The 21,797-nt window shown below is 38.0% G+C and overlaps 1 protein-coding gene across 5 annotated transcripts in view; it reads left to right on the forward strand.

The window, feature by feature from the left end:
- NLN (neurolysin) overlaps window positions 1-21,797 on the forward strand; it is a 94,450-nt gene that overhangs the window by 25,320 nt on the left and 47,333 nt on the right. For all 5 annotated transcript variants that reach the window (XM_038530728.1, XM_038530731.1, XM_038530730.1 and 2 more), the window contains 2 exons: window positions 9,879-10,135; window positions 13,335-13,483. In XM_038530728.1, coding sequence (XP_038386656.1) covers window positions 9,879-10,135; window positions 13,335-13,483 — 406 coding nt within the window. The remainder of the gene's footprint in view (window positions 1-9,878; window positions 10,136-13,334; window positions 13,484-21,797) is intronic.

Raw genomic sequence — 21,797 nt, forward strand, 5'->3', positions numbered from 1 at the left:
TGACCTGGGGGAAACAGGTCAATCAATCTTTCTAGTGTTTCACCAGCCAATCTATAGGTGGTATTAAATCTTCATACAGATTTTAACTTATTAAACGAATATCTATTGCATATCAGGCACTTTATAGGAGTTTAACTTATAAATTTATGCTTTTTTCCTTATAGATTTTTAAAAAGACCAGTCTTTGGATGTATCATTTATTTTTAATTTTTTTAAATACAGATTGTATAAAGTATCCAGTTGACATACAGACCCTGAAACATTGAACTTAAGGAATTTAGAAGTTAGAAGTAGCTAATGTTAGTAATATTTCTGGGAATATACTTGGATGATGTACTACAAATGCTAATTAAAAGAAAATAGAAGTATGATACTCTACATCAATTCTGTTATCTATGTAGCAACAGCTAATAAGAAAAGTATTAAAATATTTTATACAAAGGATATGAAAGAAGAGAACCAAGGTCTAAGTGTGTGTGTATTTGCAGGGGGGTGTGTATGCATGCACAGAGGGAAATATAGAAGAATGTACCCTTGGCAGAGTTAATAGCTCTGTCCTCTAAATCATCCATCACTTTATTCATGTAAAATTTGCTGTCTTGTATTCTCTCTGTCTCTTTCTCAAAACTGTAAGCTCCTGAAGGGCAATAACTGTATTCCATTCATGTTTGTAACCACAGTAAGTTAATTAAAGGAATGACTGAATCAACTCATTTCATTCATGGAAAATCCCTTTATGATAAACCTTTTTTTTTTTTTTTGATAATATAATCTGGAGTTTAGGCATATTCACAGATGACGGTAACAGCTCACTGTTTCTTATCTGAGAATCACCAGGGAATAAAGAACTAGCCTTTGTTGCGTAAAAGTTTTCTTAGAATGCCTCAGCTGAATCTTATCTATGTGAAATGTAGATTGTTTGGCTGTGTACATTAAGAACGTGTTTGCAGCTTCCAATGAATACACTTTTTCAAGTAGTTTACTGCTTACCTAAGAGCAATTAATCAAAGGGCCCTGAAAAAGATTTGAGACCTGGGTGCAAAGGGTAGCCATCAGGTCATCCCAGTTTGAGGTGTTTTAGTTTTTGGAAATGGGTGACTACAAGCTGCCCGTGCCTACATGGCCCATTTTTCAGAGCTGGATACAAGCTGAAGTGGGGCACTTCTCCACAGCCCTTCGCAGCAGTCCTTCAGGGAAGTGGTATAGATAGCAGATCAGATAAGTGACATTAAAATGTTTGCTTTACTTGCCTGATTTTCTCTCATTACGAGCAGGGTGGATCATCATGGAGGTGCAACTAGTGAGAAACCTGCTCTTTTCCATCGTCTACATCATCTAGCAGATGATGCATCTGCTACATGAGTATAGCATGGTTAAGAATATGGGCTTTGTACACAGATCTAGGTTTCAATCTTAGCTCCACACCTGCTTTGTGACCCTGACCCTTTACTCTTCACGCCTCATACTAGTAGGTTTTTAATATGTGCCTCTTGGCAGGATTGAATAAGAAAAATCATGTAAAATCTTGATACAGTATCAGCACATTAGCAGGCTGTTAATGAATAGTAGGGGTGATGATGGTGCTTCCAGTCATATGTGAGTTTCTAGCTGAAAAGCCTAGGTGATTGGTAAACTGAGAGTGAGAATTCGTGAGAAAGATCTAATTTTGAACATGTTACATTTGAGATGTCTGCAGGTCTGGAACTCCAGCTAGGCAATCTAGATGGAATCATGGGAGATACCAACTTTCAGTGGTACAGGAAGAGAAGCCAACAAAGGAGACTGAGAAGAAAGGGTCATAAAAGTGGAAGAAGGACTAAGAAAGAGTAAAAGTGAGCTTTGCCAGGGAACTTTTAATGAAATAATGCAGACGAATTAGTGGTAAGACAAGGTGGAGACAGTAAGTGGGAAGTTTGCAGGATGCAAAAATTGCAGACCCTTAGTTGGGAGACACATGTTTTTTTCTTTAAAACTAAGAGAAAGAACATAGGAATGAGTAGAGATTTAAGAGATTATCATACTTAATTGCATTTCCTGTAATTCCTCAGTAGTCAATCTAGAAGGATCTTTTCCGGACATTAGTTCTGCTAAAGAACATCAAGAGTAATAATTTTGGCTAAGAATCTGTGTCTCTGTTTACTGATAAAAGTTGACTTACTCTAAGGCATTTAGTTCGATAACATTCTGTTCATGATCAGTTCTATCCTAAGCCAAATTAAAAGGTCCTTAAACGGGGCCCCCTGTGTGGCTCAGTTGATTATGCATCTGCCTTCAGCTCAGGTCATGATCCCAGGGTCCTGGATCCCTGCTCAGCAAGGAGCCTGCTTCTCACTCTGCCCCTCCTCCCACTCATGTTTTCTCTCTCTCTTTCTCTCTCTCTCTCTCTCCCACTCTCACTCTATCTCAAAATAAATAAAGGATTTAAAAAGATAAAAAAATAAAATGTCCTTAAATGGAAAAGCTGTTGCCTAGACCATTAATAACTCAAATACCAGATGCTTACCCTTGTTAGGGAGCTCTAGGGACCTGAACTGGAGGGCTCAGTAACGATTGAGTACTAATCCTGACTCCATGCCTCCTAATGCAGCAGTTGATTCAGAAGAAAAATTATTAGCAACATTCATTTTGCTTGAGTCCAATATGTGCTGTTTTTAACTAGTTTGGACCATCTTCTCTGATTGCAGATCAGGACTTTCTATAATATTCAGTGGAGGCTATTCAGTTCTCAGATGGAACTACTTGTATATTGGACATACAGATAATAGAAGTATTAAGTAGAAGTATTAATAACCTTAAGTGGAATTTTTGGGGTAAACTTGTCACTGTTAAAATACACATGTACCTTAAGTGGAATTTTTTTGGGTAAACTTGTCACTGTTAAAATACACATGTACCACAAACTATGTTAGGTTCAGAGTCTCCGTGTTTCACTAAAACCCAGTGTCTGCTCAAGGTCTTTTGGACATACAACCAAGTCAGTAGGTGAATACTCTTCAGTGTAAGTGCTTTGATGAATGACGTGTTGGGTACTCTCAGTTTACAGAGGAATAATTCCTAAAACCGCTGGAGAAGGTGAAGTTTGAGTTGAGATAAAAAAGATAATTCCATGGGATCCCTGGGTGGCTCAGCGGTTTGGCGCCTGCCTTTGGCCCAGGGCGCGATCCTGGAGACCCTGGGATCGAATCCCACATCGGGCTCCCGGTGCATGGAGCCTGCTTCTCCCTCTGCCTGTGTCTCTGCCTCTCTCTCTCTCTCTGTGACTATCATAAATAAATAAAAATTAAAAAAAAAAAAGATAATTCCAGTCTGGGAGCACTGGAGTCCTCAATAGCCGCTTGTAGATAAAGTCAAAGCTTAATTCTAAAGTCAAAACTAGAAAGGTTTGCCCGATGTTTTAAAGAATTGGTTAAGTTTCAGGAAATGCCTGTGCTGCCACTTTAGAGAAAGGAGGAAAATATGGATAAAATATAAATTGTGGGGAATAGAATGTAGGCCATTTTGCATAATGATCCTCACTCTAGTCCTAGCTCTAATAAAACACTTTTCCCTATGTGGATATTTATTGGTGATATTGAAGGAAGATAGTGTTGCCACAGAGTTTTAGCCCATCATTCCCATCTCATTTCAAATATGCAGTGAGCACCTATGTGTTCATCAGTGTGCAATGTGTTAGGGTTGGGGGTTTTGCAAAAGAAACCTACAGTGGTTGTTGTGCTTGGGAAAGCCCTAGTCTAATTTAGAGTATGAATCAAACCAATTGAACAGGTGGATAATAGTAATTTAAATGCCTAAAATTAATGGCACAAATAAAAGGTGATAGAATCTCAGATTTGGGTGAACAGGGATGGTCAAAGAAGCCCTGATGGCAGGAAATGGAAGCCTTTAAACTATGCTTCAAAAGAAAATGAATCCAGTAAGTCAGAGCATTTCTGAAAGTCCATTCCATAAAATGCTTTGCAAGTCTTAAAACAGCAATTACTCAGAATAATTGTGGCATGCTCATGTTTCAGAATGAAATTCTGCAACCTGGTGATCTCTTTCAAAATTTGTGCCACTTTTTTTTCCCTAAATACTTCATTTGTATATTGGACACAGGAGACAACAGCCCTAACAAATGCACCTTCCTGTCAACTGCATTGTAGTATTTGGTATTATTTCTTAGTTAGAAGCTTCAGAGTTTTGTGTTGAAAAAATGATTTAAAGAGGGAAGGGATGATGAAGAGGGTATGAATGGTACAGAAATAATAGAGCCTGGAAGTTTATAGAAAGTGAAACAAACTTGTGTTTAATTACACAGTAGAAATCTCAGATTTAACCTAGATTCTCAAATAATTGCATGTAGTAACTCCTATAGGGAAGACAGAATGACGCTCTGTTGCCTGCTTTCAACTCTGGTACCTCTCAGTTGCAAAAAGTTACTAGAAAAATCCTCACCAGATTCTCAAGGGTACAATCACATATGCTAGAGTGATTGCAGGTGCACTGGTTTCTCCACGCAGGTGCAGTTCTCAAGGGCTGCAGAGGCCCTGAAGGGGAAGAAAAGATAAAATGTACCAGCATCTGAAGCATTGAACAAGCTTGAAATCATAACAAAGGGGAATAGGGATACTCAGCAAAATGATGATGGAAGGAGAAAAGCAGAGACTAGGCAGGTGGAAAAATTCTCAATAGATCGAAATGTTTTGGTTAGAAGCAGGAGGCAATCCTTTGTCTCCTTTTCTTTGGTAGCAAGAATTATAAATCCTGGAAGAAATTAAAACAGAATCCCACAAGGTGAGAAAAGGTATATGGAAAAAAAATGTCATATGTTCTATTGACCCATAAAATTATGGTTTCTAACTTCTGCTCCTTTCTCTTTACCCCTTCTGTATTCAGGGAGTAGTATCACTTCAAGGAAGGGATAGTTCTTCATTAATTGCAACACAAACTGTACACGGGGGATGATGAGTCTGTCTTTTCAGCCAGGGTGTAGGTACTGTAATAACTTTACCAGTTTCACTGAGTTAGAAGCACATGCTGTGACCAAACACTCAAGCTTTAGACAAATATTAGGAAATGGAGAAGTAGTGGAGGTTCATCTTATCATTGAATGTTTGAAGTAATTTTCTCTTAAGGGGGCTTAACAGTAATGAAAATTTGTAATAATTGGCTTGTACCTAGAAGAATCGAGAAAAAACAAGGGGTTAAGCTGCAGAGGTGCTGTGTTTCAGTCATCAGTCCACGGAATTACACTGAATTACTGATTACATCAGTAATCCCATGGCCAGCGTCTTCACTTATAGTTGGAAAGTCATGGACTTGGCTGACAACCTCCTTGATGCATCAGCTCTGTGTTTCTATGAAGGATTGTGGAAATAATTATTTTGGACATTTTCAGCCAACTCCACACACTGAACTTCAGATCTCTATTAATTTCAGCCACTACTGAGCATTTAAGATCCTCTAGTCATCCATCATTTCTTGTTGTGACCTTCATACTTTTGTGTGTGTGTGTGTGTGTGTGTGTGTCCTCATTTGTTCATCAGTTAGGATGCTCTATGAAATAAATAACATAAAACCTGCCTTCAAACTGGCTTCAGCATAACTGGAAAATAGCTCTAGGTCAGGTTTCAGGATTAAGTGATATAGGGGCTCAGGGATATCAGTAAATATTTGCTTTCCTTCCTTTATTCTTCTGTTCACAGTGTTTGCTTCATCGTGTCAGGTTCTACTTTGTGTCGTAAGGTGGACGCCAGCTGCTATCAAGGACATAAGCTTCCTGGATTATACACAGTGGGAACAGGAGTTCTGAGGGAAGGGACAGCCACCTCCATGGATCATGGACTGGGACAGGGGCAGTGATGGTGCATGGGTAACATGAAGAAAGATGTATATATACTTAGAGGGAAGCAGTGAATGGCTGGACAACCAACCCATTTCTAGCTATCTAATCTACTCTTAGGCTCCTCCCTCATTATTTCTGGAACCCTTGTCCCATAATAAACAAACTCCTCCACTTTTTTATACTCCCTGGATTGTCTTGTCTTCTATTAACCTTTACTGAAATCCATCCAACCCCAGGGAAAACATTTTCTATACATCCCTCTTTCTTCTCCACCCCATATACCACAAAGTAAGGAGGAAAGATCACATCTTTGTTTCCCCCAGGTATGCTCCCAGACCAACACTTCACCATTGTATAGAAACACCTTCAAGGCTCACAGTCTGGTTTTATTATCCTTTACCTTGCCTATGATATCCTCCACCAGCTACCTAGTTGGTCTTCTCCAATCTTTGAAGACTTTGGTTACTGGCTCAGTCTTCCTTTCTATTCCCAGGCCGAGCTATCAAGCTGCTGACTCCAGTGTTCACATAGACAATCTATCCAGTACGAGATAGTCGGTCATATGCACTCTTCCAACTCATTTATATCAACTGTCCACTTCTGGGAAAATGTCCTGGATCTTGTCAGACTGCTTAACCTTTGAATTCTTAAATTCAAACCCATACTTTTTTATTAAAACCTAACAACTCCCACTTTACCTGTTTTTATTTTACTGAGACAGTAGTCTCTCTTCTTACCTAAAATACATCCAGCTCTAGGGACTTGCTTAGATGCACTCTCCAGTTCTTTACCTTCTTCCTACTGCTCAGTCATAGCATTCTGACCTTCACCACTACCATCCACTGACACTGTTCTTGCTGTAGTCATCAGTGACATTCCTGTTGCTAAATTTGACAGACTCGTCCATCTTTCTGGAGATTTGTACATTTGGCACTTATTCACTCCCTACCTTATTCTATGCTTGCTTTTCACAACTTACTAAAACCATTCTGGCTTCATTTTCTTTCTACCTCAGTGATTAAACTAGAGTTAGGGCTCAGTTGTTCTGTTCTTATTCTGCAAACTCCCTTGGGCCCATTCAGCCAGCCTTATAACTCCAGTTACCATCTGATATTAATGAATTGTACTTACATGTGCCACAGCCACTTCACACTTGGCATGTTCAAAATTAATTTCTCTCCCCCCCCCACACCCCCACAAAAAGTCACCTCCTTCTAAATTTCCTGTTTTAGTGAAGGTGCCTCCATCCATCCATCCTTTCATCCATCCATCCATCCAGTTACAAGACAGAATCTTGGACAACATCCTTGACTCACTCCCCACCCCTGTACCAAGTACCAAAAAAAAAAAGCAGGCACCCTCCCCCAGGTGCTTCTACTCCAGGAGGTAGCCCAGCCTCACCTGCCAGTGTTATACAGCACATCACTCCCTCTTCTGCTCATGCACCACCCCCGAAAAGGATTTTGAAAGATCATGTATCCCCTCACTTTCTAAATATCAACTTAAGATGTTGCCAAAGTATGTCTTTCCTGGTGTCATGTAAATATTATTTTTAAATAAAACTCTTATATCACTCTTTTGTTTATTTTTAAAAGATTTTTATTTATTTATTTATGAGAGACACACAGAAAGGCAGAAACACACAGGCAGAGGGAGAAGCAGGCTCCATGCAGGGAGCCCAATGTGGGACTCGATCCCAGAACGTGGGGATCACGCCCTGAAAAGGCAGACGCTCACCACTGAGCCACCCAGGCATCCCTATATCACTCTTTAAAAAAAAAAAGTCATATTGATTTTACTTCCTGAATATCTCTTAAGTCACTCCAGTTCCCCGTTTCCTATTGAGTATACCTTAATATTATGTCCCTATTACAGTAATAGCTTACCTCTAATATGATCTCTCTTTTCTAAACCTCTCAACTCACTGTAATTTGGGCGATTTCTCTAGAATGTATATCTTATTTCATCTCTTACCTGATTAAAACCCTTCAGTGGCTCTCTCACTGCCTTCAGAATAAGGTTGAACTCTTAAGTGATTCCCAAGGCTCTTCATTCTCTAGTCCCCACTGATCTTATCCGACCTCTCTCCTTACAGCTTTTGGCATTTGGGTAATTTGTGGACAACATCCAGATCTTGGCTTGCACCTTATTCCCTTTAGAAAATCATCCTAGAAAAGTTCCTTCTGTGGTCTTTCAGAGTTCTCCACTGTATTATTAACAGCAGGGTCCTAGTCAGTTTGCCTGTTTATCTTTGATGCCTGTCATAATGACCAGACGGTATATGCTTATAGGTATCTATTGAGTGAATGGCCTTAAATAAGTCACTTAGCCTCTCTGAGCTTCAACTGAATCAGCTATTAAAAGAGAATAATGCACTGCCAACCACATAAGGTGGTCTTGAGGGTCTTGTAAGATAATGGGAATGAAGTTTAGCATAGTAGTTAAGAGTGTAGGTTCTGGATCTCTACTGTCTAACCATCTGCATGACCTTGGGCAAGTTACTTGATTTTCCTGTGTTTTCGTTTCCTCTGTGGTAAATAAAATGAGAATAACCAGGGATCCCCTGGGTGGCTCAGCAGTGTAGCACCGCCTTCAGCCCAGGGCGTGATCCTAGAGACCCAGGATCGAGTCCCACGTCAGACTCCTTGCATGGGGCCTGCTTCTCCCTCTGCCTCTGTCTCTGCCTCACTCTCTCTCTGTCTCTCATGAATAAATAAATAAAATCTTTAAAAAATAATAAACAAAAATAAAATAAAATAAAATGAAAATAACCATAGTATCTACCTTATAGTTTTGTTGTGAGGACTGAGTGAATAAATGGAAAGCATTTAGTACACTGCCTAAACATACAACAGATGTTAGCTATTAATTATAATATTTTTATTTATAAGCTCTAAAATTATATTGAATGGTATATATTACATATGTATACACATATGGCATCAATTATTAGTTTGAGAGTTTTAGGGAGGTGAAGGATTGGTATCATGACAATTTCTTTTTTCTTTTATTTTTTAGAATAACATTATAGCAATACCAGAGTTTATCTCTCCAGTCTTTTTTTTTTTTTAATTCTAGCATTTTTTTTAAGATTTTATTTATTTATTCATGAGAGACAGAGAGAGAGAGGCAGAGACACAGGCAGAGAGAGAAGCAGGCTCCATGCGGGGAGCCCGATGTGGGACTCGATCCTGGGTCTCCAGGATCATGCTCTGGGTTGCAGGCAGATGTTTATTTATTTTTTAAAAGATTTTTATTTATTTATTCATGAGCTACACAGAGAGGCAGAGACACAGGCAGAGGGAGAAGCAGGCTCCATGCAGGGAGCCCAATGTGGGACTCGATCCCAGGACCCCAGGATCACATCCTGGTCCGAAGGCAGGCGCCAAACCGCTGAGCCACCGGGATCCCTGGGCAGATGTTTAACTGCTGAATCACCCAGGTGTCCCTATTTCTCCAGTCTTAAATTCAGATTGCCATAGTTGATTTACATGAAATTTTTGTAAAAAAAATTTTTTACATTGGTGTTCATTATAAAAAGAGCATTTTGAAAATGTTTCCTTGCTGAATCCTAAAACATTTTTTGAGTCTGGTACATTGTAGATAGATGTTAGCACAGGAAAACATGTATTTCTTCTTCTTCTTTTTTTTTTAAGATTTTAGTTTTTTAAGTAATCTCTGTACCCAACACAGGGCCTGAACTTACAGCCCCAAGATCATAGCCAACTAGACATCCCAGCACAGGGAAAACATTTAAATAAGAAAGATTACTGGCTTAATTTATAAAGGACAGTTGTTATGTCTTTGACACTTTATTTCTCAACATAATTTAATTACATAACCAATTCAGTGTTTGGTAAGTACTAATTCCATTAAGTCTGTAGTCAAAGGGGAAAAATGCAAAGGCATTTAGTTTTATGCTTATTTTATGTAAGTTCACCCGAAAGGGATTTACTCAGTTTTATTAAAAAGTTAATTTAATTAGATAATACACATCTGTGTATCGACTTTGGACCAACAAATGCCTGATTTTTATTTTTCTGATTCTTTTCAGAGTTGGTGGTTCCAAGATTTTATTCATGACTTTAGGAAGAGAAGTGAGGTCTCCTCTTCAAGCCATGTCTTCCTATACTGTGGCTGGCAGAAATGTTTTAAGATGGGATCTTTCACCAGAGCAAATTAAAACAAGAACTGAGGAGCTCATTGTGCAAACCAAACAGGTGTACGATGCTATTGGAATGCTTGACATTGAGGAAGTAACTTATGAGAACTGTTTGCAGGCCTTGGCAGATGTAGAGGTGAAGTACATAGGTGAGTAGGATGCATTTTGTAGGCATCAACCATTTTATGCATTCTGTTTTGGCAGTCCATTTTCCAATTTTACAAGACATTGATTTTTCCATAATGATTAATAAATTGCTTAGAATTCAATTAAATAAGATTAAAATTGTTTTTATTGTGTTGGCAATGATGCTACAGAATGTACACTCCTATTACAACTGCTTCCTAGGGAATATTTTGACATATCAAAACGCTTAAGAAGTTCATATCCTAGCCCTGTTAATTCCACATCCAGGCATTTAATCTAAGGAAATATTCAGACGCAGGAGAAATTTTGTGTAAATTTATGTTTAAATAGGTACTCTGTCCTCTCAAAAGCTTGGAAACAATCCCTGGGTGGCAACAAATAGGCTAAATAACAGTACACTCAGCCTCTGCAACACTGTGGAGCCATTAAAATCATGCTAGAAGCACAGTATTTAGTTACTTTTTTTAAAAAAAGCACAGAGAAGAAAACGAGAAGAAAATACACAAATTTTAATAATAGCTTATTTTTTGAGTATTGAGTTTACAGTTGATTTTTAAAAATTCACTATTTCTGCTTTTCTCTATTTTCTATATTTCCTACACTAAAAATATATTATTTTTATCATACAAGTCCTTTGAAATAAAGGAGTGAAGATTCACATCAGTTGCCTCTAAGGGTTAGGTGTACTCTGGAGTATAATTATGACTAAACGACCTTGGCTGTGTATCCAGGCCTTGTAAGAGCATAGGTTATCTGTAGAACTGGATATCAGAAACATTTGTATGTATTCCGGAATTTGGAAGGTTGTCCAGAATCCTGCACAGCTCTAGTGACTTACTCATTTCTTTATCCCCACCAACCCCTCAACACCGAGAGTTCCCTACCTGTCTCCCACCATAATAGGGATTCTCTTACCTCCCCTATTCTGTTTCAGTTTCTGCCTCTTACCACCAATGGCTTCACTCTGATTAATGGCCATTAAATCTGGCTAACAGTCTTGAGTTTAAACTCCTGAATAAAAAAAGACCTCATTGGTCTCATTAGTCATAGTCAAAGGGATGGAGTTGGTTCCCACTTGGCGTTTTCCCAGAACACAATTTCATACGTATCTCCCTCCCCATATGTGGTTTATCCTTGGTTCAGAGACTCATTTCTTCTGCAGTCACATTTGGCCAAGATAGTGTGGCAGCCTGGTGACTTCTGCATTCAACAAATACAAAAATCAGTGGGGAAAGCACAAAATCTTTTTTTTAATTATCTTAAATTCTGCTTCTTCCCCAATAATACATCTTTTAGATATGCTTTTAGTTTTCTAATATTCTTGCTATCCCATAAGTTTAGTTTTGTGAGTTAATCATAGAAATTTTTGAGTTCAGGAATAGATTTTTAAAAACAAATTTCCTCTTATCAGTATATATTCTTAGAGTTTAATCTGCCTCCTGCAATAGCTGTTAAAACCTCATTTGTCTAGTGTCATGTACTGTTTATAGTTTGGCAGTGAGAACATAAGTCTGGTTCAGGTCTTTGTGGCAAAGGAAGGAAATGGTTTTTAGTATTATTGTTTGTTTAAGAATATGTTTCCAGTTTCAGGCTCCTGCATTTTGTTCTGCTCATTTCGTTCTTGTTCTGCAATTTTGATTTTTCCTAATATCTTCTTGAGCTAATTTTTAAAAAGTAAACAGAATCTATAACTATGTAGTTTATTATTCAAAGAAGTGCTATGTATGAAATTTTAATTCTGTTCCATTCTTTCTTTAATCAAGGGACATAAAACTATATATTTTAAAAATAATTATTCCTTAAATCCTTAAAGAATAATTATTCAATTTGATTTTTTAAACCACACATTATGAACTCATTCTGATATTTGAGGCAATTTTCAAACAGCTTTATTTGTAGCTATGTTTTAAGAGGACTGATTAAAGTGAGGTAGCTTGTTTAACTGGACAATTTCTTGGTATGTAAAGGATAGCTCTACTCTCTACCATATTCACATGAGGAAGTTTTACCTATTTATAATTCCTTCAAAGTACTAAAAATAATAAAAATGTATTCATTGTCACAGCATAGCTATAACCATCCCTATAAGTTATACTCATTTTTTTCCTGTTGTATGGGTTAGTCAGACTTTTGCCCAATTAAAGTCAAAATACAAATGTATAAAAAAACCCAAGAAATCATTTTAATATGTGAAAATTAGAGCAGACTGCATTACTACCATTATGTAACAGAAGTAACCCCAGTATTGAGCCTCTTACTTGATGTGTCTGCTGAGATTTCTGGGAATCTTCTGAAATTGTATGGCACTTTTTATGCTTGTATGAATATGTGTATTTGGGAGAGAGTTTTTGATTAGATTCTCTAAGGAATCTTTAGTAAAGGTTAAGAACTCCTATTCTAAACAAACCCCCTCTCACTAAGTTGGTCTTCTTTTTTCCAAAACATCCTGTCTCTGCCAGTCCCACGCTTGTCGTCTCTACTTCTCTAGTCCTCTCCTGAGATATTCCTCTTGCCCTGCCATCCTAGGGTCCAGCCTTATCCATAAGGCATCACATAGGGCTCCAGTCCTTAGTAGTGCTGTCTTTGAGTTACTCTCGCATTCATTTGACAATTTAGTTGCTCTGTCCTGTATGGTTATTTTTTCACATATTGTTCCATACTCTCACATCCCAGACAATGAAATACATCACAAAAAATACAAGATAATAGTAATAAAATAAAATGTGTCACTAGGAGAACTATGTCTTTATCCTTCTGCATTCCCAGTTAATAAATTACACCCTACACATACTCTGCACAGTGTCTACCCTGATTGTTCCTAGTAATGCTCTGCCACAGCCAAGTCCTGCATTAGATGCTATTTCTTTTTTTGTTTTTAAGATTTTATTTATTTATTCATGAGACACAGAGAGAGAAAGACAGAGACAGAGACATAGACAGAGGGAAAAGTAGGCTCCATACAGGGAGCCTGACGTGGGACTCGATCTCGGGTCTCCAGGATCACGCCCTGGGCAGAAGGCGACACTAAACCGCTGAGCCACCCGGGCCACTAGATGCTATTTCTTGATAGTCTCAGGAACCTTTACAGAAAGTATAAAATGAAAAACTTAAATTGGGTTAATCATTCATCCAGGTAGGAGGTATTTTTCTTAGTCCTGATTCAATGAGTCCTTATGGTTTTTTTTTTTCCTCTATTGCCAGTGGAGCGAACCATGCTAGACTTTCCTCAGCATGTCTCTTCTGACAAAGAAGTGCGGGCAGCAAGTACAGAAGCAGACAAAAGACTTTCTCGTTTTGATATTGAGATGAGCATGAGAGAAGATATATTTCTGAGAATTGTTCATTTACAGGTAAATGATATTATAAATCCCTTTAAGAATTGATTGGTTAATTAGAGTGAGAGAGTGCATACAAGCAAAAGGAGCAGAGGAAGAAGGAGAGACTCTCAAGCAGACTCCCTGCTGAGCACACAGCCCTTCTTGGGGATTGATCTCATGACCTGAGTCGAAATCAAGAGTCAGATGCTGGGATCCCTGGGTGGCTCAGCGGTTTGGTGCCTGCCTTCGGCCCAGGGCGTGATCCTGGTGTCCCAGGATCGAGTCCCATGTTGGGCTCCCTGCGTGGAGCCTGCTTCTCCACCCCTCTCTCTCTCTCTCTGTCTCTCATGAATAAATAAATAAAATCTTAAAAAAAAAAAAAGAGTCAGATGCTTAACCGACTCAGCCACCCAGGCACTCCAATGTTATAAATCCCTTTAAAAAGAAAACAAAATCTATAATAAAAAAGTAAAAATCTTTGACCAACCCAATCAAAAGTATCTGAAAGTTTCTAGATTTTGTTTTTAATTATTATAATAATGGGCACAGTGTTATATATTGTTATACCATAGATTGTTATATTACACCATATCGTTATACTATAATAATAGCACAGTGTTATATATATATGTGCTATTATATAATATATATATTATATAATAGCACAGTGTTATATATAATAGCACAGTGTTATAATAGCACAGTGTTATAGATTTATGTTGAGTTGCTGTTCACGTTCAACACTAAAGACCAGGTATAAAAAAGTGTACAGCTATAAATCTAAGGATTTTTGACCATCTTGAACATAATGGTTCGATGTAAAAACCTCTTTGAATTTCTGGAATGTTGCAAGGTTTATATTAGATCAGGTCAGCTACAACCAAATGGGATTATGAGTTGTTTACCTATAAATATCATGTGGTTTGGGCCATGATATTGATGACATACTGTTGATACTACCCGCCACAGTCATTCCTGTCTATCATCCTTATGTTTTTCAGGACTCACAGAAATTATGGATAATGGATATTTTAAGTTAGGGTCTGCCTTGAGGGTTTTTGATCTTTTCATCACCAATGTTGATTTGTTTCCCAGCATTGTCATTATGTTTTTGCTTTGAATTTTTATTTTCATGACGCTCAGCACTTTGTTTGAAAAACAACCATTGTTTTATAATCCTAGACATTTTTGTTTAATTTTGCATGTGTCTTTATGCAAAATCTCAAATTTTGTTCTTTTTAGCAAATTATGACAAGAATTGAAATGAAACAGCAGTTTTGTTTCAGATGTTTTATTTGTGACATACTAAAGAATATGTAATTAAGACTTTATTTAGACATGTGAGATGTACATGCTGTCTCTTCTCTCATGTCAGACAGGCACTTTCCCCCCCTGTGATTTATATTCATCTGTGTGATTCATAACTGTTCATCTCTAGCACTATAAAAATAACATAAATTGTAATAATTTTATGAGTGTTCTTTATTAGCTACATTGTTTTATTTTCTTCTTTTGACCCCAGTTATTAATTCTGTGTGATTCAAATCATGGCCCTTACAGTCTTCTATTTTTTATTTCCTTAAAAAATCTGATTTCCTTTCTAGCTCTATATTATATATGTATTTCAGAACCTTTTCCCAGAATTTCTAATTTCCTTTGATGAACTCTGTTTCCATTCTGACTTGTAAGTTTTCATTTGGGATTTTCAAGCCTTAAAAAGATATCACAATCCTAATGTAATATGTTGTATTAATGTTTTTCTCTGATCTTTATGAATGTTAGCAAGATACAGGAGGTTTGTCACTTTAGATTTCTTTATATTATTATAATTATTTATATTGTTATACTTTTAAATTTGGGAACAAACTGCTGCCTATATAGTATGCTAGTAAAATATACCAGATAGATACCAGTGCATTCATCTATTTGTCCATTTGTTTGGGCTGGTTCACTCAAAGGTTTTTTTTGTTTGTTTTAAGACTTATTCATTTATTCATGAGAAAGAGAGAGAGGCAGAGACACAGGCAGGGGGAGAGGCAGGCTCCTCGCAGGGAGCCCGAGTCTCCAGAGTCTCCAGGATCACACCCTGGGCCCAAGGCAGCGCTAAACCACTGAACCACCCAGGCATCCCTCAAAGGTTTTTTGTTTGTTTGTTTGTTTTCCTCAAAGGTTTTATTGTAATAATTTACGGTAGTTTTAGAGTTGCTTCCATCATTTTTTTCTTTTTTTTCCAAAGGAGTAATTATTATCATACCTGTCCATTGTTGTGCAACCGTTTTTAGAAGCTTTTACAATGTCTGTTAGGACTAGATCGGAATAATAAAAAATAACTGTTGTGGGTTTTTTAATCACTGGAGCTTACTTAGTGAATTTAGTTCCCTTTAAACACATTCCTTGACAAATAGATGCATTTATTTAGGTAGTATTTATTTATTTTAATTCCAGTATAGTTGACATACAGTGTTAAATTAGTTTCAGGTATACTATATAGTGACTCAGAAATTCTATATATTACCCAGTATTTAGGCAGTACTTTTTAAAATCTAAAACTATCAGTGTGAGTTCTGTGCTAGCATTGGACAGTTTAACAAATGATAAATCTCATCTCATTCATACTAAAAGATAAAGTTAGGGGTACCTGGGTGGCTCAGTTGGTTAAGCAGCTAACTCTTGGCTCAGGTCATGATCTCAGGGTCATGAAACCCAGGCCCATGTTAGGCTCTATGTCAGGTATGGAGCCTGCTTAAGATTCTTTCCCTTATTCTCTGCTCCTCCCCTTGCCTTTTCCAGCCCGCTTACATGCACTTGCACATACACTCTCTCTATTAAAAAAAATTATATTTAAAAAAGACAAAGTTAGATATATCTAAGTATTCTATTTATATTTCTCTGTAATGTTGTAAGTAAAACAGGGCAACCATGGTGTAATACATAACCCCTTCATTAAGCTGGGTGATAGGATTTTAAATTTATGTTAAGTCAGCAATTTCAGCATGATCTACTAAAATGAGGATGCTCTGAATAATACTGAGGTCTCAAGATACCACCAATGTAGATAATGAACTATAATATTCTTAATTCGATATAAGATGTTATTTTAGCTATCATCTTATTCTTCACTTAGGATTGATGGTAAAAATATGAAATTATTTTTCACAGTTCTTTATGTAAAATCTATGCTTAGTAAGGCTTCTAGTGATATATTGATATATAACTTATTACTTCAGAACTTACTGGCTGAATATAGCAGCAATCATTTTGTATTCTGTCACCATTTCTGTGGGTCAGGAATTCATAAAGAAGTCATTTGGAGGGACGCCTGCGTGGTTCAGTGGTTGGGCGTCTGCCTTTGGCTCAGGGCGTGACCCTGAGGTCCTGGGATCGAGTCTCACATCAGGCTCCTGAATGGAGCCTGCTTCTCCCTCTGCCTGTGTCTCTGCCTCTCTCTCTGCACCTCTCATGAATAAATAAATAAAATCGTAAAAAAAAAAAAAAGTCAGTTTGATAGTTCTGGCTTGGGGTCTTGCATGGATTTAAGGCAGTGGTGGCTGAAGCTGAAGCATGTAGAGGCCAACCAGACATCTTTCTCTTCATGTTATGTCAAGGCATCTCCTTGTTGTCTTTATACATGGACTACTTTGGACTTTCTCATAGCATGGCAGCATCAGGGTAGTAGGATCTGTTTCATGGAAACTCAGAACTCTGACAAGGGTGTTTCAACAAACTACACAGAGGCAACATTGCATTTTCTGACCATTTTGGAGGTCACATAGCATCACTTTGGCCATACTGTATTGATTGACAAGTCCCTGCAGTCTGCCCAAATTCAAGAGACAGTGCATCTCCGTCTAAGAAGTATCAACTAATTTGCAATTATTTTTCAAAACCTCCAAAATAAGTCCTGTGGTGACTATAGATGGATGAAATTACAATAGAGCTTGAGACTAGCATACCATAGTCTTCCTACCTCCTCCCTAATTTGTGGTTAGTAGTTTACATTGGCACAACATTGTAGTTATCTAATTTAACTTCTTTTTTTTTTTTAAGATTTTATTTATTCATGAGAAACACAGAGAGAGGCAGAGACACAGGCAGAGGGAGAAGCAGGCTCCATGCAGGGAGCCCAATGTGGGACTCGATCCCAGGTCTCCAGGATCAGGCCCTGGGCTGAAGGCAGTGCTAAACTGCTGAGCCACTCGGGCTGCCCTAATTTAACTTTTATACCAACCTTGTGAAGCATCCCTCTTTATAAATAGATATGCTGAAGCTCAGAAATAGTAACCTCCCAGGAGCCACAGAGGTAATTATTCATCAAACTAAAGTGAGGAACATTTGGTGACAGATCTAAAAGATAGGACTTCAGTGATTGTTGCTAGGACATGGGTTATCTATATAGGAAAAGGAAAAATTGGATCTCCTACTCACAATCAAACAGAGAAACAAGTTCTAGAAGTTTATATAGGAATAAATCTTTATGACACCTGAGCAGGGATATATTTGTTGAACAAGACACCAAAATGCTAACTGTAAAATGTAAGGCTGATAAACATGACTACATTAAAATAAAGAACTTAGGAGGTACCTGGGTGGCTCAGTTAGTTAAGCATCCAACTCTTGCTTTTGGGCTCAGGTCATGATCTTGTGGTCCTGAGATCAAGCCCTGACTTGGGCTCCCTGCTCATCAGGGAAATTGCTTGAGGATTCTCTCCCTCTCCCTCTGCCCTTCTTCCCGCTGTTAGTGTGTGTGTGCTCTCTCTCTCTCTCTCTCTAAAATAAATAAATAATCTTTTAAAAAAAAAAGAACTTCTATTAATAAAATGAAAAGACACTAATATTAACAAATACTGAAATATGTAAATACTAAATTAAGAAATTTGTAAAATATGGAACTAGAAAAACATTTGTACCTAGGATATATAAAGTACTACTATAGTCAATAAAAAAAGGCCAACATTGCAAAAGAAAAATGGGCAAATGACATGAAAAGATATTTTAGGAGAAACACAAATGGCAATTAAACATGAAAAGATATTCAGTCTCATTAATAATTGGGGAAATACAGGGATTCCTGGGTGGCTCAGCGTTTGGGCCTCTGCCTTCAGCCCAGGGCGTGATCCTGGGGTCCCGGGATCGAGTCCCATATCAGGCTCCTGCAGGGAGCCTGCTTCTCCCTCTGCCTATGTCTCTGCCTTTCTCTGTGTCTCATGAATAAATAAATAAAATCTTTAAAGAATAATAATAATAATTGGAGAAGTACAAATGAAGGTCACATTAAGATACAATTTTTCCTCATCAGGCTGGCAAAAATAAGTTTAACAATGCTCAGTATCTGTAAATATGAGTCAGTGGGAATGTTTATGCACTACCTGTAAGGGTGTAAGTTAATTCAAAAATTAGAGTAGTGGGATCCCTGGGTGGCACAGCGGTTTGGCGCCTGCCTTTGGCCCAGGGCGCCATCCTGGAGACCCGGGATCGAATCCCACGTCGGGCTCCCGTTGCATGGAGCCTGCTTCTCCCTCTGCCTGTGTCTCTGCCGCGCTCTCTCTCTCTCTCTCTCTCTCTGTGACTATCATAAATAAAAATTAAAAAAAAATTAGAGTAGTAACTAATTTGGAGAAAAATTTAGTATTATGAAGTTGGATCTCACAATCTTCATAACTCAGTATATCCTTACTGTTTACCTAGAAATATTTTTGCATTTGTTTTTTTTTTTTAATTTTTATTTATTTATGATAGTCACACACAGAGAGAGAGGCAGAGACACAGGCAGAGGGAGAAGCAGGCTCCATGCACCGGGAGCCCGACGTGGGATTCGATCCTGGGTCTCCAGGATTGCGCCCTGGGCCAAAGGCAGGCGCTAAACCGCTGCACCACCCAGGTATCCCTATTTTTGCATTTGTGAAATTGGACAACAATTTTATTGTTCATAGCAACATTACCTATAATAGCAAAATGCTGAAACAAGTCAGATTTCTATCAGCAAGAAAATGCATCAAGGAATTTTAGTATTTTTACATTGGAATATTTTATAATCAGGAAAGTAAGTAAAGTATAGCAGCCTGCAGCCCCATGGCTGAATCTTAGTAGCAATGAAAGAAAAATGTCGCAGAACACTACAGTGAGACATCATTTCATCAAGCTCAAAAGGAAACAAAACCAAATAATGTATATGTAAGCAGTAAAACTGGAGAAAATATTTAGCATAAAAGTCAGGAGAATGGTTATCTGCTGCACAGGTAAGTGCAGCCGTGTTACTATTCTATTTTGTAAATTAAAGGGTGGATTTAATGTGTTTTTATAACATATGTTTGTAATTCCACTCATTTATAGATTTAAAATATTACATGCAAATTTAACATGTTAAATTTAGCCTTAATTCTACCAGAAGAAATAAAAGAATAAGAAATTAAAGCAACCATTTCCTCATTCCTTTAGCTAAAAGCTTGTCCAGGGCCACAGTAGAAGCCAGCAGTCAGGGCCACAGGTGTTGGTTTTTCCAGCCGTCCTGACAAAGGTTTCTTAGTTGTTAGCTAAGAAGCCAGCAGAGAAGTCTTAGACACTCTTTCAAGCCGTATTGATGAGAAAAATGTGCAGTGTCCAGTGTCTCCATGCTAAGACAATCCAGGCATGCAATATTTTACTCCAGTGAACTGCTAACTAATACGCATAAAAGAGGGATTCCTTAGTGAAATAAAAGTCTCAGTTATGCCAGCTGAATCAAGAAATACAGTTATCTGTTGTAATATTAATATTTTTTTTCAGAGCCCTGGGCTTTGGTCAGGCCAATTCATCTTAGCCAATTAGTGACTTAAAGTTTTACTGTTAAAGTGTAAAAGAATGAGGTCATGGTATTAAGTAAAGATGCTTTTAAACATTATATGGCCTTTTACGCTACCAGCCATGAAGGCCTGCCTAATTAAAATACACAAACCAGTCCTTTAAGACTATGGAAAAAAAAAAAAAAAAAGGAAGCAGGGAAGGGAAGGAAAAACCTTTAGTCAAAAATCAGCATGATAATGGTAATTCCCTTAACCTACACCATCCTTCTTGATTTTGAAACATAAAAGTCTAGTTATTGGTCATAATAACTTTCAGTACTACTGAAACTTGTGGCTTTGTGAGGCTTTAAAAGCCTACAGACCTAATACAAAGCATCAACTGCCTTGCCTTGCCTTAGTTTCCCTACTAGCCAGATACCACTCTTGGGCTTCCCAAGTATTGAGCTCTCTCTTCACTCACTACCTGATACTGATGTTAGCTGCTAATATTTTTGTTTTCTTTTAAATTACTTTTTTTTTTTTTAAGATTCTATTGATTTATTCGTGAAAGACACAGAGAGGCAGAGACACAAGCGGAGGGAGAAGCAGGTTCCTCACAGGGAACCTGATGTGGGACTCAATCCCTGAACTGGGATCATACCCTGAGCCAAAGGCAGATGCTGAACCACTGAGCCACCCAGGCATCCCTTCATATTACTTAAAGCACCTCAAACATATTCATCTTTTTTTCCTCCAGTACCTGGCGTAAGTAGGAGCTCAGTGAATGTTTGCTGAATGGAACTGAACCAGTCCCCATTAAAATGTGTCTTCATGCAGTATGGTTCCCTGTTCCCAGTGTCCTCGCTGGGCTTCTGGCTCACACCAAAGCAAGGGCTCTTGTGGTATTTTGAATTAGTGGTCAGCAAGCAGACCTTTCTGTGCCCCCCCCCCAACCCCGCAAACACAGGCAAGCTACCTAAGAATGCCCTCTTCACAGTGGTCAGATAGAAACCTAACAGAAAACATAACGTTGAAAAGAACAGGAAAATCAGGAAGGGAACTGCAAATATAACACATTTAATTAAGTTATGCCTCTGTCTTAGCTTTTGCAATGGGATCTGTACTCTACTCTGTTATCTTCTATTGCTATAGCATATTCCAAGCTTATGAACTCATTTTTCTTTTTTTTTAATATTTTATTTATTTATTCATGATAGACATAGAGAGGCAGAGGGAGAAGCAGGCCCCGTGCCGGGAGCCCGACATGAGACTCGATCCCAGGACTCCAGGATCACACCTTGGGCCAAAGGCAGGTGTCAAACCGCTGAGCCACCCAGGAATCCCTGAACTCATTTTTCTAGATGATATTCAAAGAAATATACCATCTTAAATTTTCAGGGTTCTTTTAACAATATTGTGGTTTCTTCTTTATATACACAATATGGAAAATCCCACTGGAATTATCTTTTATTTATATATTTTAGAAGCTGAAATGGAAGTTCTTGCAAAGAAAAGAACAGTCATGGGATAGAAGGTGGGGAGGAGGGACGCCTGGGTGGCTCAGTGGTTGAGCGTCTGCCTTTGGTTCA

This window comes from Canis lupus, chromosome 2 (assembly GCF_011100685.1).
Source record: "Canis lupus familiaris isolate Mischka breed German Shepherd chromosome 2, alternate assembly UU_Cfam_GSD_1.0, whole genome shotgun sequence".
NCBI classification, from domain to species: Eukaryota; Metazoa; Chordata; class Mammalia; order Carnivora; family Canidae; genus Canis; species Canis lupus.